The sequence below is a fragment of the Grammomys surdaster genome, unplaced genomic scaffold (assembly GCF_004785775.1).
Source record: "Grammomys surdaster isolate TR1022 unplaced genomic scaffold, NIH_TR_1.0 117952, whole genome shotgun sequence".
NCBI classification, from domain to species: Eukaryota; Metazoa; Chordata; class Mammalia; order Rodentia; family Muridae; genus Grammomys; species Grammomys surdaster.
Window position 1 is genome coordinate 25,019 of NW_021614534.1, and position 19,955 is coordinate 44,973.

General features: G+C 36.4%; 1 protein-coding gene across 2 annotated transcripts; it reads right to left on the reverse strand.

Moving 5' to 3' along the window:
• Positions 1-657: 657 nt before the first annotated feature.
• LOC114635802 (UDP-glucuronosyltransferase 2B1-like) lies at positions 658-12,886 on the reverse strand. Of its 2 annotated transcripts, XM_028784216.1 has the most exons (6): positions 12,139-12,886; positions 10,923-11,071; positions 4,823-4,954; positions 2,976-3,063; positions 2,623-2,842; positions 658-1,280 (listed from the first exon to the last, which is right to left on the reverse strand). In XM_028784216.1, exons 1-6 carry the CDS (start codon positions 12,857-12,859, stop codon positions 1,004-1,006), a joined length of 1,587 nt encoding a protein of 528 aa, XP_028640049.1. In that variant the 5' UTR covers positions 12,860-12,886; the 3' UTR covers positions 658-1,003. The 2 variants fall into 2 exon arrangements, with proteins under 2 accessions (XP_028640049.1, XP_028640050.1); XM_028784217.1 differs by lacking the exon at positions 2,623-2,842 and having other exon boundaries at positions 1,208-1,280.
• Positions 12,887-19,955: the final 7,069 nt, after the last annotated feature.

Sequence of the window (19,955 nt, forward strand, 5' to 3'; positions counted from 1 at the left end):
ACAAGACAGAGTCCGGTGGAGTCTCTTCAAGTCTCTTCTTTATTCTCCTCTCTTCTATATACTCCTCACTCCTTCTGTCTCCTGACACCTCCCACCTTCTCACTCCTTCCACCTTCTACCTTCTACCTTCTACCTCCTTAATAGAAAGGAAATCCTGGGTATTTATACCCTTAACGACGTGACTTGCCCTCGTGGACAAGCTGAACCGAAGCCACTACGTCACGTGCCTTGTAGCCATGGATACCAGGAGCACCTTGCAGCTGGGGGCACTAAACAGTGTAACAAGATGTTTATCAGAGTGTGCTGAGCTATTGCAGGCTGTTGAAAACAAGTCTCTTGTCAGGGTATATGGCTCGAGATGGCTATAAAGATGATAGCCGCTTTCGGCTAGGAGTCGGCTCCCAACAGGTAGCTAATAGAGGCTAGTTGTCCAATGATAATAAATGGGTGTCCTACAGGTTGACCTCCAACTGCAGTTAGGATAAGTAGATTTGCTAGTAGGATTCAATATAAGGGTTGTGTGATTGAATGGAAGATTATGCTGTGTTGTTTTGAAGTATGAAGATAAAATGACTAAAGCATGGAATCTGAGTAGTGAAAGAAAGAAAAACAAGGAAGAAAGAAAAGAAACTACTAAATGAAGTCATAGCAGTCCTGGCATTTGTAAAAGTAATTAATATTTAGAGGTGTTTTGTAAAGGCTTTATGTTCATGCAAGTTTTGTGAATCATAGTGTCCTCAGTGATTGTGTTGGGCATAGCTCCTCAGTTACATCCAAACATTCTAAACTGAACACATAATTTAGTCTTTAGAACACAGAGTGTATATCTGGCATGAAATCTTGCATGTCTTCAACATAGAGTGAATTTATGAGAGCTATCTTGAATGAAGTCCTAATACTCTCCTGTTTCAGAGGGAAGGCACCTGGACTGACAACAGGTTCTCACTGGAAGCAGCTGGCAGAGGCTCATCTTTCAGGAATCTTTGCTTCAGGCTTCTTGAAACTAGTCTTTTTTCTTCTTTCCCATATTAGCAGTCTTATGACAACAAAAGAGGCAACATTTTGTGATGATGAATACCACAGCTATCAAACAGACCAACAGGAACCCAATCACATCCAGAGAGTGGTACTGGAACCAGTTAAGGTCATGCAGAGCTGGGCAAAGGTGCTTGGCTCCTTTGTTGCGCATGACATACTCGATCCAGAAGACAGCTCGGTCCAGGGGTTTCATTGGCTGGTCACGTTGGATTCTGGATAATCTCATGGCATTCTCTTTATAGCTGCAGTGACAAGATATATGACTAAAATTAAAGAGTTGCTAATTTGCTGACTTTCATTAGCACTTGTTTAGTTGGGATTAAGTCCCACAAGGAACTCAGAATAAATCACATAGACTTGCGACACAAGTGCTGTGTTTTATAAGGTGTTAGAGAGGAGAGTTGAGTGACAGGGAAATCAATGAAACACATTTGTTTAGCACAGTTTTTTTCTGAACTTCGTGTGGGCTGACACTGGTTTGGAAGTACTTAATGACCTCCATGCGCCTCCAACTACTGAGCTTAATGGTGGACACCAGTTTCTCAGTTACACATGCTGGCTTGTTTTTGCTCTATCCTCCATAGTATATTTATTTTAAATTTGAATTTTATAGTTGAGCAGTATTTATTGGTAAGTGAAATTTAGTAAGGAGCACTAATCTTTTGTGTGTATTTGTGAATATACAAAATGTAACACATGATTTAAGACCAAGAAGGGAAGTAGACACAGAATTCTCTTAATCTGTATAGGGTCATATGTCATGTTGGACATTACCTCTCTAGTTTCAGTTCCTTCTGTTCTCTTCTGCCTGTTTCCTAATTCCTTTTTATAACTAGACTTTTGTTTTGAAAACACTTGTTGAGTTTATGATTCTTCCTTGAACAAAAGTTCCACCAATATTCTCACCAGAATAAAAGCAATGCAATTTTGTTCCTGTGTATGTAAGACTGTGTATGGTAAGATTTTAATATTGTCTTTCACCTTTATTATTATTTATGCAGTATTGCATATCATTACAGAAGTAAAAGTTTTACCAAAAATTTTATAACTTTAGAAAATATGGGTAAATATTTACCCTTTCATTAAGATTAAAGTTCATGACTACTCTATTATGTATTAGTCTATTATATTTAGAAGTAGTTTCCTTGTTACTTGTGAATATATATTTGTGATATTATTTGTGTATATAGAATAGGTTCAGACTAACCATGTCTCATTTATTGAAATATAAATTTAGAGTAACTTTATCATTAATAAGCACAACTTTCAGATATGCAAAATAACAAAGGTTTTCAAAATCATTGTTTTTCAAATAGGGTAAATTTCAATCTGATGATTATGTGAATATCAATATTTTTAAAGAAATAGTTATTCACACGTATATGAGTGCACATATTTTCAATCCCAACAATCAGGAGGCTGAAGCAGGCAGAGTCATATGAGTTCATGGATGGTCCTGTGATTTTATAGTAAGACTATTTTCAAAAAAAAAAAAAAGAAGAAGACATCTATCTTAAAAAACAGTTTCAAACAAATAAACAAGCAAGCAAGCAAGCAAGCAAGCAAACAAGCAAACAAACTCACAAAGGGTCATTAATGACAGTCCGCAAGGCAGTGAGAAGGTTTGTAGCTGACAGTGTGTTGAAGTCCACTCTAACAGCTGCTCCCTTGGCTACCATGTGGTTAATATTATCAGGCTGATCCGCAAACAAGGGCATACCAACAATAGGAACACCATGATAGATCGCCTCATAGATGCCATTGGTCCCACCATGAGCTATGAAAGCTTTGGTTTTTGGATGACCTACGGTGAGAAGAAGGTTTACATAATTATTGATCATAATATTAAAGAGAGAGGAAATGTGAAGGCTCAGAGGGGGCTTTTCAAAAGTAAGTATTTTATTGTAGCCACAAACCTGTAGTGACATTTGCCTTACCAAGAAGGTCATTCTGTGGGATCCACTTGTAGAGCCGAGTGTTGGATCCTAAGGTGTCTGGTTTCTTACCATCAAATCTCCACAGAACCTGTTACATACAGACAGTACCTTATTTAATTACAGAGACCTCAAGGCTTTGGTATATTTTGATTCAGGGGAATAGATATTACTCAGTTGAACATTATCCAGATGATGGAGAATGAAATTTAAGAGAGGGGAGTTCTATAATAGTATGAGATATTAAGAGGTTGAAATAAATAATACATTTTTTTCTACATGACGTCATAATAAGATGAGTATGACATTTAATTATACTAATTTTATATGTCTGAAAATTAGTGACAAATTCATGTATACATGAAATTTTTAGACAGTTAGTACAATCATTATTGGCAAACCATGATCAATTAATAATAGTTTATGATTGTGCATGTTTCATACATAATGCAATATATAGGATATATGTACATATCATATATATTCTCAATATTACATCTTTTCAAGTCATAGGCACACTATTTCACCTATATTTTCATGTTCCTTCAGCTCTTTATTATAAATGAGTTTATTTTGATTTAAAATATATCATATAGTGTAATTTAGTATTTCTAAAAATAAGTTTTTTTATTATCAAAACTAAATTTTCTTTTTTTTCATATAAAATTTAGTAATGACTGTCCATGGAAAAATGTCAGCAGGAATATTGAACACATTCTTTTTCTTGTTCTCAATACATTTTATGTTTAGTATCAAACTGAGTTCTAAAGTAAAAGGAATCCTCAGTAATTGGAATGTGAACTGTAAGACTTTCTGCATGCTTTGAATTTAGTAAAATAAATAAGCTCCATAGCAGGAGAAATTGGTATCATCTAATAGAGTGAAATTAGCTTACAAACATCCAAACACTGCTACTGTTTGAAAGTCATTCAATAATATAGTTTATGGAGGGGGAGCTGGTTGATTCTTCCTATGTTATCCTTGTTTACACACGACTCCTTCTTAAATTCCAATCTCTTTCACCATCCAGAAAAACAAGCTCACTTGATGTTCTGGAAACAGAATTCCTCCTGATGAGCTCATAATATCATAATCCTGGTCCTACATCAGCATAGGACCTTTTTTCATCTGTTCTCTCGTATTTTCCTACATTAGTAATTAGGAAGAACATATTTTTCCTCTTTCTTTACAGACATTCTTGTTTCATTTTCTGTCTGTGGATGGTTTGCCTGCATGTAATTCTATGCACTCTGAATGTTCTACCTGGGGGTACGACGAGCACATTAGATTCTCTGGAGATAGAGTTGGGGACACTTGTGAGCTACTCTGTAAATCTTAGCAATCAAGCCCCGTTCCTCTGGAAGAGCAGCCTGTGCTCTTAATGCATCATTGAGGCATCTCTCCAGCCCCAGCATAGTATCACCATTCTTGTATTTCCTCCTCTTCTTTCTCCTTCCTGCCATCCTTTCTTTCTTTTACTTACCTTTTTCTCTCACTTCGTTTGAGACTTTGACCCATGGAAGGGCTCAGAAATGCTTGGGAATCAACATGATATGTAAACTGGTTGTAAATATGAAGAAAAAGACCTACCTCAGATCTCTAAGCACCAGCATGTCAGGTATGCACAACCATGCTGAATCTAAGTGTGATCTTTCAGGTCATAATGTGAATCAGAAACAGACTAATATTCTACCCTATGCAATTCATAATTTTCATTTTAATATGGTGTTTGAGATGCATAAGGAATGCCCAGTTACTTTACTTTTCACAGGAATTTTCCCTACTGTAATCTTGTCAGTGTTCAATAGTCTTATAATACATTTTTCCATCTAGTAGACACTTTTTCTTACCTTCTGTGGAATCTGGGCAAGAGCAGAAGCAACTACATTGGCCCTTTCCTCTGTCATGTTTTTAACCATTGATCCCAGAGAAAACACCACCACACCATGTTCTCCAGAGCTCTGAACAAATTCCTCCATTTCCTACAAAGACAGTTGTGACATCACAAATATATAGCTGCATGGGTACCATTGTTTAAAGGACTGAGATGAACATTACCAGAGGAAATCATGAAATTATGGGAATTATTTTAGGAAGACCAGTGAGTGTATCCAGTGCCTCAGTCTTCAGCATTCATGGAGAGTGCATTTGTACTATTAGTACAATTGACCAAAGTTAAAAAGCTAGAGGAAAAAAAAGTATTGTTAGTAGAGAGGTCACTGAAATTTAGAGGATTATTAGGAGGTATTTTAAAAACAACTTGAGAAGGAGGCAGAAAGAGTATAAGAGCCAAGGGGATGGATGACAACTTAGTGTCTAGCAGGTACAGTAAGAGTGATGCACATATAAATTCATAGAGACTGTAGAAACATGTCTAAAACAGTCACACATTAAGTCAGATGAAGTCCAGCACTGAGAGTAGAAAATGGTCATGGACTTCCACTTCTAACTAAGAAGCTATTTGCAATTGATATCTGATAAAAAAGGGTTAAATCAGTTCTCCTTAATAGAGAGTGACTGAGTAAATCACTTACACACCAGAGCAGGTCCCAAACTCAGGAATATTTAGCCAACCAAAAATAAATGCCATGGTTTTTGTCCTTCGTGTTTTTTTTTCTCTCCTTTTGTTTGCTTGCGAATTTTTGGGTTCATTGCTTTTAAGTCCATTCCTTTGATTTTCTTATTTGTGATTTCCTTGAGGGATTTGAGAGGGAGGGGTAGTGAAAGAGGGAGTGGAAAAGAGAAAGGAAGGGAGGGAGTGAGAGAAGCTGATGAGAGATGAGATAGAAAGTCTAAGAGGGGGACAAGGAGGTAGGCAGCATTTGGGATATAATTAAATAAGTTAATTTAAGTATTTTCTTCTCACAATGAAAAGAGAGAAATTATCTGTAGTACATTTTAAATAAAAGTAAAGATATTTCTACTGCCAAAAAAAAATATGAAAGAAGAAAAAAAGAAAAGAAAACTATGACATTGGGAAAAACAAAATTGAAAATACTAGTAATGTACTGAATATTCCCAGTCACCCTGGGAATAAATTAGGAATTGAAAAAGAGGAGTACTTTGTATTAAAAGCTTATGAAGAACAAAGAAATGTATCTAAATTAATATATCATCTAAAAAGTTGGCAAATATTTGTAAATTGTTCGGAGAGTGTGTTAATTAAAAAAACAAAAACAAAAAAACCTCTCTGGCTCTGACCGAGCCTGACATATACAGAAGTGGATGCTGGCAGCTAACTATTGAACTGATCACAGGGTCCCCAATGGAGGAGTTAGAGAGAAGAGTGAAGGAGTTGAAGGGGCTTGTGACCCTATGGGGAGAGTGACATTATCAACCAACCAGAACTCTGAGTGTCAAAAGAGCCAGCCTGGGAACACACATGGAAGGACCCATGGCTCCTTGTAGTGGAGGATGGCCTTGTCAGGCATCAGTGGAAGAGAAGGTTCTTGGTCTCAAGAAAGCTGGATGCCCAAGTGTGGGGGAATTCGATGGTGGGAGTCAGGAATGTGCATTTGAGTGGTGGCACACCGTCATAAAAGTAGGAAGAAGGGAATGAGATAAAAGTTTTCAGGGGAGTGGAAGAATGAAAAAAGAGGATAACAGTTGAAATGTAGATCCATAAATTATCCAACAAAAATAAAAAAAGAAAAAAGAAAAGAAAAAAAACCCAGATTATGGAATTGGCTACTTCAGTAGAGCATTCAGGACTTTTTGTCAACTATTTAATATTATCCAAGTTACTTGGATTCCTTATAATCCTCAAGGACAAGGGACTGTGGAAGGGGCCCATGGACCTTTAAAAGAATATATTCAGAAAATAAAAAAGGGGGTTACGTGGGGCTGTAGAAATCCTGGGGTGTTTGGCCACTCCCCCAGAACCCAGAGACCTAACATGCAGTGGTTCACATAAGGCAAAGATAGAGGGCGTGAAACAGGTCTCTCCCTCAAGATTTACATATTACCTAAAGGCTCTAGCCCCTCCTTTTTCCCTCATTCTCCAATATAATGAAGCCCCTTCTGGCATTTTGTGTCAGAGCACCATCATCCAGATACACCACCATGGTCAATAAAATCTCCATGTCTTCAACTCCAAGTGTCTCCTTGGACACTGGACTTCTTTGTGTAAGTGGCCTCCCCTGCCCTCCCTGCACTCCCTAGCAGCAGCAGTCTATGCACCCAAGCCCTTGTGGGCTGCCCCGTCCCTGTTCCGGGCACCCCCTATTCCCCTACAACACTGCTCCAGGACCCTGCAGCTGCCTGCAGCATGCAGACAGCCCAAGCCCCACAGCATGGGAGAGATTGAACCATGAGCAGGGAGTGCCACCAAGTCCAGTGTTCCGCCGACTCAGCTGAGGTTCCTGGGACGGCATCGGCGTGCGGGGAACGGGCATACCTGACCCACCCTGTACTCCACGTGAGTTTTGAACCACAGGGGTATATCCCTGTACACCACAAATTTATTTAAGTCATGTTCTTTTTATTTTTTATTTTTTATTTTTTTTAAAAATTTGGATGCCAGGGAATCTCTTCTGAGTGTCTATGGTACCCTACAACTAGGCATACTTATTCCTAGGTGAAAGGAAAAGATTCACTTACTGGCAAAAGGCATGATCCCTATCAGATACTAAATATGGGAAAGAGGATGTGTTTGTGTTTTTTTCTGCAGGAAACAGAAGGAGCATAGTGACTGCCAGAGTACTTGGTGAGACATGCTAATGCTGAGACAAAGAATGATGCTGACCTGTGAGCTTGCTGAGTGCCCGGACAATGGTGACAGGAAAGCTGTATTGGACATATGTTCCTGACCCATCTTGCTTTCTTATACCCCAGATTGGACTAGCTTCCTTGCCTCAAGTTTTTAGACCTTGTGGGACAGAGAATCAAAAAGAGAACTTATAAGGACCCTACAGTTATTCAGACTCAATCATGGACTGCTCTAGAAATAAATCCAGTATTGAAAATAAAAATCTTCTTGTGGAAGGCTGGTTCTGGACATTTTTAGGGACATATTTGGAAGTTAGCTGCTGTTCTCTAAGATATTATGTCAGCAAGAGATAAAGTTGGGACAGGATTTGAGTTTCAAACAAGTGTTAGTGCATGTGTTAATGCTCTTTTAATTGTCAAGTTAAAATTATTTTTTTCTAGAGTATTTAATGTAAGTTGCATTGATTGTACAGTTTTAATTGTGTTAGTGTGTTGAAACCTGGCATCTGTTAAGGAGTTCTACCAACCAGCTTATGTTTTATTGCCTGAGTATTACAGAACCTTGGTATTCTGAAAAAAACTTACAAGTACTGGAAGAAGTGAGTCAGGCTTCAAGCAGAATAAAGAGAGTAGTGGACTTGATTATTGCTGGTATAACAGCTTTCATATCATTAATTGCTAGCATCATTGCTTCTGCAATTGCTTGGACACAAGAAGTTAACACAGCTACTTTTGTTAATCATTTAGCAAAAAATATTACTAATGTGTTTAGTATACAGAAGATTTTAGACAGGCATTTGGAACAATGGATTGATGCTCTTCATCCTATTCAAATTATTGGAAGATGGTTCGGAGTTTAAGAGTAAGGATCCATCATGGTCGAGTGTCATGGCAAATAGCATTGGAATTGTGTTACTTCTAAATTAAATGGATAGTCACTATAATTAGCAAAAGTTTAAAGACACTTGCAGGGAATGTGGCATAACTTTAACACGTCACTGCAAGTTTTAACTTTGCATAGTGAGCTTATGAATTTAAAGAATGCTGCTTTGCTGAGTATTGATGCTGCAGATATTGTTGATAAAATTACCTGTGGACTGAAGTCAGTATTCCCATTTCAGTCAAACTTCAAGAATGGCATATATAGCTTGAGCATGGTAGTCTTTTTAATGGCATATATAGCTTGAGCATGGTAGTCTTTAAAAATGGACCCCCAGACAAAGTTTTCAATTCAACTGGCTGGAAGTCAAAGGACAGGTAATATTCTGATTAGAGCCTTACCAATCAAAGGCAGAAGTCCATTGCTTTTGATAATACAAATTCCACGAAGGATACAGAAGCCATTCTTGTCAGAATGACGTAAGACAGGCTCAGTCTTGTTTATGAAATAAAAAAGGGGGAGAGGCAGAGAGCTTTTGGGCTTGCTTGGCAAGAATCTAACATGGGCCAAGGAAAAGGAAATGGGCTTCAGGCAGGAATCTGACATCAGGCAGAAACAAAGAAGTAGAGTTCAAGAATGAAAATGACTTTGGGCTAGGACAGAGAAGTAGGCTCAGATATTTTGGTCATCCTGATAAGTCCTTAGAAATAGTGATCAAGGGAGTCATCACAGAACTTTGTCTAGTTTCTTGCTTATTCTTTGACTGCTTGTGTTTATTGTCTTGCTTGTTCCTTGACTATTTGCATCTATTATATTGCTAGTTCCTCAACCTAGAACTGACCTTAATACTTGCATGTAATTAAAATGATATAAAAGCAAAAATGAGGAGGGGGAATGGCACGGGGTGTTCTTTGGAGGGACTATGGAGAAGAGGATGACATCTCAATTGTAAATAAATACAATATCCAATGAAAACAAGAAAAGAAAAATAATAAGATTTCAGGAAAAAATCCACTCTAACATCAAAAGAATAAAGAATTCAATCAGTTGAAGAAAATGATCCAAAATAGCCTCACATTGAAGTAGCTTCCAATTATCTGAAAATTTTCAATTATTTTAGCTTTCAGAAAAACTCAATTTCATATATGTCAATATTCAATCATCATCCAGTTATAATGAGTGTCACAACAATTTAAATAATATAAAGATTCTCCTACATATGTTATGGAAATTGAATACTTATGCATTTATCCTTGTTGGAAATGTCAAATGTTATCAATATAAAAACATAAATAATTTTCTTCTTATATGAGACATTAGTATGATATATACAGTTAACCTATGCCACATTTTGGTGATATCTGAGGGAAATAGTTGCAAGAAAAAAAAATCCACCCAATAATATTTACTACAGCACTATTCACAATAACTCTAATATAGAATTAGCTTAGATATTCTTCAACTGATTGATGTTAAAAGGAGTTGGTAAATATACAATATATAATAATATTTTACCCAGATAGTAAAAATATTATTATTATATAATCTCAGGTAAGCAACTATTGTTTAGTGGACATGATGTTAAGCAGCAAGCTAGACATAGAAATATAAGTGCTGTTTTCTTTTTTATATGCGGAAACTACAAAGACAAAACCAAAATACCTGCAAAATTTAAAAGATTTCTAATAGAAAGACTACAAGGTAGTGGAACATGTAAAAGGGAGCAGTGTGTGGAACATATACACAGGAAGCTGTCTAACACCGCCTGCCTGCCATGTTATAACCTGCTTAGTTGAATCTGGAGTTCTAGACATTTGTATGTTCTCCTCTCTCTTCTTTTCATCTGCAAATCTCACCCTGTACACTGGCCAGGCAGTGAAACAACACAAAGATTTGAGGATATTACCTCTGATATCTGTTGGATATTTCTTTAACATGTCTATCTCTAATTATACAATACATAACATTTATACACAGTATACAATAGTTCATCATCAGTATAATGTTTTCAAGTAAAATATAATTTCTCTTTAATGACGAAATTGATTCTTTGTTTCTTTAGCTGTTCAATACATCTCTGGCATTTATTATATGTTGTTGAAGAGAAGAGAAATTATTCTTTATGAGTTACCTAAAATCCTGAAATCACTGACCACATGCTAAAGTGATTTGACACTTTGTTTAACAGTAATGAGACACAGAGATATAAGGAAATATTATATACGTCAATTGTTAGAGAGCTCTAATACACTTTTTATACCTCTCAGGAAACCAAACATCTGGAAAGAAATCAAACATCTGATGAAGAATTGTTTCCATGAAAAAGGAAAAATTGTTTTTCGAGGGAAACAACAGAGGGTTACCTTAGGCAGTGGTTTGGCTGGTTTGCAATGGAGTCCTCCAACAAATTCAAAATTAGGCAAGAATGGGTGAGGAAACTGCAAGTCCCAGAAGGTTCGAATGAGCCATATGTCTGCCTTCCCCATCATCTCAGTTAATGTAGTGGGTCTCCCTGCACACCAAAAACATGAAAATATACAATGATTAAAGAAGTTTGTCTAAAATATTGCAGGTGATTTCTGTGATTTGAGATCATCTAGACAAGCAATGCAAGATATTTCAATTATGATTTATGATATAATCATATTAACATAAATATTAATTGTATGAAAAATCCATTGATTTGCAAAGTTACATCACTGAATTTGATACATTTTGAGTCTTGCAAAGAAGCTTGAAAATGATTAGAAAAACAGCTTTCATAGAATACGTAGTCTACTTCATACATTTTCATAGTTATTCTCTTGATTTCTGATTCTTGAAATGCACTGTGATAGTTTGTAAGGTATGACTAGGTTTCCTTTATCTCTGCTGTACTGTGTCTATTACAGGAGACTACTAAAAATACTTAGTTGTATCCATCAAAGTTAAGCTGGATATTTCCATAAATAGTTAACATTTAAACTCTTTCTACTATTAATTTAGGTATTATTTTATTTAATGAAAACATATTTTTAAAAACAAATCAATAAAAACATGCATTTTGTAGCAAGATTTAAGGCTTTAAGACATAAGTTTTACAGATCTGAGACATTTCAAATTCTAAGAAGAGCAAGTTGCCTTAACTGTTTCTGGTTCTAGTGATATTATCTAATTGTGAAAAACTTTACATGATATACTTGACAGATGCTTTGATTTTTAAGAGGATGTGTTGTTTTCAGTGCTACACAGATAGTTAAGATAGTAAATTATGAGTCTGTAATGTTCTCATTTACAGTTACTAAAGCACTCAATATAACATGAAGTTTCTTTGACTGAGGAAAACATAGAGCAGATCAAATGATTATCAAGAGAAATCTTCCTTGTCTCACTTTGCACAGCTACTAATTTCTGGCATGTTCTGATCAGTTACTCTACAGTATTTTGCCTTGTTTTGAGGCTCTCTGCTTGTTTTCTAGTTTTACTTGATCAGCTCACAATGAACAATCTCATTCTACAACTTTATATTCACCTTACACATTCACATTCAAAGTAACATCAAGTCAGAATTTCCCAGTAACAATGAAAGACACAGTTTACCTAGAACATCACTGTAAAGCTGACTCCAGGACTTCTCATTAAATGTTTGGAACCAAAAGGCAAAATACATCACCTGTAACATATTCTTCACCCTTTCCACAAATGTCATATGGTCACTTAATTCTGATAAAACCATAGGCACATAGGAAGGGGGGAGTGGAAGCCCCCCACTGTACTTTTCACATCTGTAACCAGGGCAGAAGCGGAGACTGTACACAAAAGGCACCTTAAGCAGTTCTGCCAGCAGCTCACCACAGGGACCCGCGCCTTCTGCGAGAATGACATCAAACGCAGATTCTTGGAGTTTTTTCATAAGACTCTTGTTCCAAACTACTCCTTTGCAGAAGCTTTCAATGATGTCTGAATATTCACTGGAAACTTTTTGCATTATTGAATATGTCCAGAACGAATGTTTTTGAAAATCGTATGTCATTTCATCTACCCATTTTCCAAAAGTATATTCAAGATCATCTTTACTAAAAGGTACAGAGTAAATCTCAAAATTAATAGAAGATTCATTGGTATGCCCAATGAGAATAGAAGCAGAAGATACAAGAACGGTGACTTCATGACCTCTCTGCACAAGTTCATCCAGAATAATCTTCATATTTATCCAGTGGCTGTATTCTGTGGGCCACACTAGCACTTTGCCGCAGGCTCCTTGTCTAAAGTAGCATATGAGCTGTATCAACAGAAAAACTGAAGTCTGTTTCAGAGACATCTTCCTGAAAGGGAATGCTTTTGATATTTGTCATTCTTTGCATATTTCCTGCTTTTATGTCAAGTTCAATCAGTCAAGAAGTTAATATATAACTTCTAATCTCACTTCTGACTTGATGAGCATGAGGGTGTAACACCCTGTGCAAATACACCCATGGAACATGAACTCAAAGTTCACAAAGTGTATCTTTTATTCCCCTGATACTATTGCACTAAAATTGATTCAATTCTTATAAGCAAGTGTCTTGTCTTGATTATAACATAGTATATATAATGAGTCAAAGAAAAAAAATCCTGTATTTCTGAAGTGTACTTAACATAAGAGTAAAGATCCAACAAGGTTCTGAGTGAATCACCATTTCTTAGACCTTGATGTTTGTTAATAATTTTGGTATGTGTAATTCAGCATGTTATATTTTTTCATCCATCCAATTGCCAGAAGGAGGATGTGATCCAGAATATGTTCAGGAAAGAGTGACATTTTACAAAACTTCTCTTCTGTTGAAAAAATGCCTCCATAAGATCCAACTCTGTGACATTTTCTTAATTAGTGATTAATGGGTAGAGGGCCCAGCCTGCTTTTGGTAGTGCCATATTTGGGCTGTTGGTCCTGTGTTTTCTAAGAAATCAGTCTGAGTAAGCCTTGGGAAGCAGGCCAGTAAGCACTACCTGTCAGTGGCCTCTTTATCAACTCTTGCCTCCAGGTTCCTGCCTTACTGGAATTCCTGTCCTGACTTTTTTCAGTCATGAACAGAGATATAGAAATACAATTCCCATAAATTTTTCTTACCTCCTTTCTTTTGGTCATGATGTTTCATCATAGCAATAGAAACCCGAAGACAACCTATTTTCAAATGTTTTTTTCAGGTAGTCCAAGTGACTTCTGAACTTTCCTAATGGCTACAGTTGCAGCCCTTTGTTGCCACTAAAGGGCTCAGGATGGGACTCTATTCTGATGATGTCAGGGAACCATGCAGTTGGCCTGGCTAGCTGAGTTGAGAGTCATGCTTCATAGTTTTTTTCAGGGTAGAGTCTGCGGCTCCTGGGGCATTTCGCCTTCCAGTTTCTGAGAGATTGATTCCCTTCCTTAGCCAGTAAAGCATTTACTTTTATCTCTTTGTATGTTCCTTCTCTAGTGAAGGAAGTATGAAATGTTTACAGTACAATTTAGTTAGTCTTAGACATTAATCTTTTGAATGCTGTGAAGCTTTCAAATATTTTGTATCCTGATAACTATAACTATATTGATCCAGGCAATTGTCATTATATTCTGTGTATGATAAAATTATAAACAGTGTCATTTCTCTCATTAAAATTGGCATAGCTTAAGTTTTTCTGTGCACTCTCCAGTGGGCTGGGTTTTGTTCCTTTCAGACATATTGGGTAACCATGACCTGAACAGCAAGTGTGTGTGTGCTTACAGATGTTACGAGAAACATGGATCTGAAACATGATGATTTAAAGAAAAAAATAGAAAAACATAAAAATTTAAATTCACAGAAGTGTTGGGAATCATAGACACACAAGTATAAAATACAGAACATTCATTGGAAATACAAAGATAGGATAGGCAGTTTCAAAGAGAGACATTTGTTTGTAGAAGTTCTGTGAAATTTGTTGCTGGAGGTAGAAGCTAAAGGAGAATACCATCATTTGATGAAATTCCTTGAATTCATTAGTTGTTCTTTCTGTGATTCCAGAACTTTGTTCCCATTAGGAAGAACACTTCTGGAAGAATTAGATCCAAGGGGAACAGAGAAAATATGTTAGTGATTTTTTTCAGCTTGAAAAAAATATACTATAATGGATAAAATGACAGTTAAAATTAAAAATGAAAGTGATTAGGAAAAATAACAATGGGAATAAAAGAAAATTTTGAATGTAAAGATATATTATCTAATGTTTGTAGTGAAGTTTAGGGTACTCTTCCTCTTTGCACAAATTTTGTTCCACCATCTCCAGATTCAATTACATCTGCTCCTAAATCCTGTCCATCAAGTGCAGTTCTTGTCAGCATGAAGATTCTTTTTCACTGCTCCACTCCATCTCTAACCAAGATTATTAAGGAGGTTTCGCATCCGACATTAGAAAATAAATTTCTTCTAAGTCAGTGTACATATTCCATATGCAGGCACCTCTGCTTCATGCCCAGGAGAGGAGAGAACACAGGAGAGGATTTTCTCTTTTTTGAGTGAACACACCTGATTCCATTAACTCAGAACAAAGAGTTAGAAACTACTCCCATTTCATTTAAGACTTAAGGATCTTAGGCAAGTTTGAGCTTACTATTCCAACTGCTCCTGTTACACTGTCTCTCCTTGATTCTATTTCTGGGATAGCTTTTCTTTCCTGAATGGAGGATCTTAGCAAACGTTAAGGTGAACATTTAGTGTGGAAGACAGAATGTTCAGAGAGATTTCAGCACCTAGATTTTAACAAAATAATGTGTCCATGACTTTTAAAATGTTACTCGGTAAAACTCATGCATCATGTTGTTCAACAGTAGATCACACATTCTCCTGAGGCTTATGGAGAGATCAATACATTGGTTTACAGGCATGACATAAGTTATCAGATTCTGGGGGAAAAGAGAAACATTGTAAAATTAGATTGGAGCCTAATGAGCCTTATCAAGATTTTGTTTCCTGTCTTTGACAGTCACACAGACACCTGATATTTGATGAGGAGGCTTACTAAGCAAGTGGAGTTGGAGAATGCTAATGTAGAATGTCATTCTACCATCCAACTGTTCTGAGAGAGAATAGATATTTTAATTGCATCTGTCTCTGTCATGATATTGGGCTTTCATATACTTGAGGGTTAACTCTAGCTCTGGCTCTCCAAGGGCAGTCAATCAACAAGGAAAAAAGAAATAAACAGTAACGCATAACCCAAGTTTATGTCAAAAGTTTGTTGCTACTGCTTTGAGGTGAACTAAAGCAAAGAGTTACCTCTTGTCTTTTATTATTATTTAATATATTCAAATATTTAATTATCCTTTAATCTTTTTTTTACAGCACAGTTGTTATCCCCTTCTATTCCTCTGGCTTTTATTGGACATTATTTAATTCATATTCTGCCTTCTGCTACAGATAATAAAATGCTGAAAGGTCTGTTTTTTAAAGTAATAATGGGATTGTCATTTTAAATTTGCTATCATAAATAAAAAATTAAAAAATTTATTATTAATGAATGTGGATGACTTAGCACTGGCTTTTTGTATTTTGGACATCTACAAAGTACTAAAAATTGAGAGTGGACAATTCTTCTTTATACACTGGCATGCCTTTTCAGAAAGGAACAAAGAACTTGGATGATTCTATTTGGATGTGACCACTAGTAATCTCCTTTCTTTAGTCCAGACCCTCTCATCGTTTCAGAAAATATTAAGAGATCTGAAAAGTGAGGAAGCAAGGAAGCAGTGCTACCTAGCTGTATGTGTCAGAGTCCTGTTGGCTCATCTCTGTAATTTTCCCCAGAGAATATTTTCATAGCATTATGGTGATAGTGGTTGGAGATATTGTTTTGACTTTTCTGTTTTCTGCCTGCTGTATTATTCTAGTCAGCTTCATTGGGCTTCTTTAGGAGCTCTCCCCTTGGAGTTTGGGAAAGGTGTTGAAGCATAATGTTCTTTTGTGGTCTCGAACCAAAACATTCCTTGCATTTTAAGAGTGTGGCCTCGAAGTGTTGAGATGGCTGGATTGGGCTTCCTTCTGGTGACATTCACCTAGGGAATTCTAGGAGCTTTGTGGTGACTTTTAGGCCTGCAAATGTATCAATGTTTCTGGGGAGGCTTGGTAAAAACAAGCAATAGCCAATTTAGAATACATTGAGAATCTCTCTTAAAGTTTAATTTATTTTCCATGTGTGGGTGTTTAGCCACTATGGATATCTTTGCAGAACATTTGTGTCAGGTTCCTGGGGAGGCCAGCAGAGTTCAGAGGAGCCTCTGAGACTGGCGTTAGAGAAGAATGTGTGCCACTACATGGGAAAATCTATGTCCTGTAAGAATAGTCAAAGCTTTTGACGTCTGTACCATCTTTCTAAGTCCCTCATTTTATCTTTTAATTAATAAAACATAGAATTAAAAAACATTGACTAAGGTCAGTAAGATTGCTCTGCTTTGAAAATGTTTGTCACCAACTTCACGAATTAAGCTCTGTTCTCCATTAACATGTGATAGAAGGAGAGAACCAATTGTCCTGAATTGTCTAATGTCCTTTGTACATATGCTTTGTTATGTGTCAGCAGAAGTGAAATCCACTGCATGGGTATCTTGCAACATAAATGCTTCTACCAAACTTTGCTGTTCCTCTCTGGCTCACCCTAAGGAATAAACAATCAAGAAGTTAAAGTCCAACCTTTATGTTTTCTCATAAATCAATACTCGGGGCTTTTGCTAACATGGACACCTGGATAACAAAGAACTCTGATGACCTGGAGACTGTCAAGGTTCATTTCCTATCTCATTTCTGTTTTAAAGTCATAACTACATTGCTTACATTCTCCTACTCTTAGAAATATAAAGATGAGGTATGCAGCTGAATCAAAATTCAGTTTAAAAGAGATTTAAAATCTCTGGTAATAAAAAAATATACATAGCATAAAATTCATGAATTCACAAGTTACATTGATCCATAGATTTGTAAAATTGCATTATATTTGTTAACAGCAAGGTTTATCATTAAAATTTTTTTTTATATTTTTATAACAAAACACTGTGACATGTTACAGTTCATTGAAAATTCTGATGGCTAGAAAGTCCAAACATCTTGAGGTTATTACCTAGTGACAGCTATTTATCTACATGTTAAAATGGCAGAGCAGTCACACATGAAATGTTTACGTGTAGAGGAGGCTAGTGTGTGGATTACTTCATATCAATTTACTACCACAGTATGTACTGTAGTTCTAATGAGCTAAGGTACTGCTAGGAGACACTTAATATTATTTTCTTCTAAATATTTTAAATTTTATTTTAAAATTATTTTACTTATTTATATTCCAGTTGTTCCTCCATTTGGTCCCACTCCCATAGTTCCTCATCCCATTTCTCCTTCCCTTTGCCACCCAAAGTGATCCCCTCCACCAGACTTTACCTTCCCTGGGGCCTCAAGTCTTTCTAGGATTTAGCTCATTTTCTGCCATTGAGACCAGACCAGTTAAACTTCTGCTATACATGTAGCAGGGCCTCAAATCAGCCCTTGTATGCTCCTGGTTGGTGCTAAGTTTCTGGAAGCTGCCTAGAATTTGGATTAGTTGTGTCTGTGGGTCTTCTAGGGGGTCTCTCTCCTTTTCAGCTTCTTCAATCCTCCCGCTAATTCAACAACAGGGGTCTCCAGATGTCAGTTCAATACTCATAAAGGAGATTGGTCTGAAGTTCTCTTTCATTGTTGGGTCTTTGTGTGATTTAGATATGAGCATAGTTGTGGAGTCATAAAATGAATTGGGTAGTGTGCAGTCTGTTTCTATTTTGTGGAATAGTTTATAGAGAATTGGTATTCGGTCTTCTTTGAAGATCTGAGAGAATTCTGCTCAAAACCCATCTGGTTCTGGGTTTTTTTGTTTGTTTGTTTGTTTTGTCATTTGTAGGGAGACTTTTAATGACTGCTGCTATTTTTTTAGGGGTTATAGAACTATTTATATGGTTTATCTGATCCTGCTTTAAGTTTGGAGTCTGGTATTTGTCTAGGAAATTGTCCATTTCATTTAGATTTTCCAGTTTTTTTGAGTATAGGCTTTTGTAGTAGGATCTGATTTTTTTTTTAATTTCCCCAGTTTCTGTTATCATGTGTCCCTTTTCAGTTCTGATTTTATTAATTTGGATACTGTCCTTGTGCCCTCTGGTTAGTCTGGCTAATGGTTTATCTATATTTTTGAATTTTCTCAAAGAACCAGGTCTTGGTTTTGTTGATTCTTTGTGTAGTTCTTTTTGTTTCTACTTGCATGACTACAGCCCTGAGTTTGATTATTTCCTGCCTTCTACTCCTTTTGGGTGTATTTGCTTCTTTTTGTTCTAGAGCTTTTAGGTATGCTGTCAAGTTGCCAGTGTGTACTCTCTCCCGTTTCTTTCTGTAGGCACTTAGAGCTACGAGTTTCCTCTTAGCATTGCTTTTGGAGTGTCCCACAAGTTTTGGTATGATGTGTCCTCATTTTTATTAAATTCTAAAAAGCGTTTAATTTCTTTCCTTATTTCTTCCCTGACCAAGTAAGTTATCATTGAGTAGAATGTTGTTCAGTTCCCAGGTGTATGTGGGTTTTCCATTGATTTTATCCTTGTTCAAGACCAGCTTTAGCTGGTGATCTGATAGGATGCATGGTTTTTTTTTGTTTGTTTTTGTTTTTTACCAATTATATGGACAGTTTTGGAGAAGGTACCATGAAGTGCTGAGCAAAAGGTATATTACTTTGTTTTTGGATGAAATGTTCTATAAATATCTGCTAGATCTGTTTGATTTATAACTTCTTTTAGTATTACTGTGTCTCTGTTTATTTTCTGTTTTCATGAATGGTCTACGGATGAGAGTCGGGTGTTGAAGTCTCCCAATATTATTGTGTGAGGTGCAATGTGTGCTTTGAGCTTTAGTGAATTTCTTTCATGAATGTGTGTGCCCTTGCATTTGGTGAGTAGGTGTTCAGAACTGAGATTTTGTCTTGGTTGATTCTTCCTTTAATGAGTGTAGAGTGTCCATTCTTATCTTTCTTGATAACATCTGGTTTGAGGTTGATTTTATTCAATGTTAGAATGGCTACTCCTACTTGTTTCTTGGGACCATTTGCTTGGAAAATTGTTTTCCAGCCTTTTATTCTGAGATAGTGTCTGTCTTTGTCAATGAAATGTGTTTCCTGTATGCAACAAAATTTTGGGTTCTGTTTAAGTATCCAGTCTGTTAGTGTTTGTGTTTTTATTGGGGAATTGATTCCATTGATATTAAGAAGTACTATGGAAAAGTTATTTTTGCTTCCTGTTACTTTTGTTATTAGAGGTGGAATGTGTATCTGGCTTTCTTCTTTTGGGCTTGTTGGGAGAAGACTACTTTCTTGCTTTTCTAGGGTTTAATTTCCCTCCTTGTGTTGGTGGTTTCCCTCTACTATCC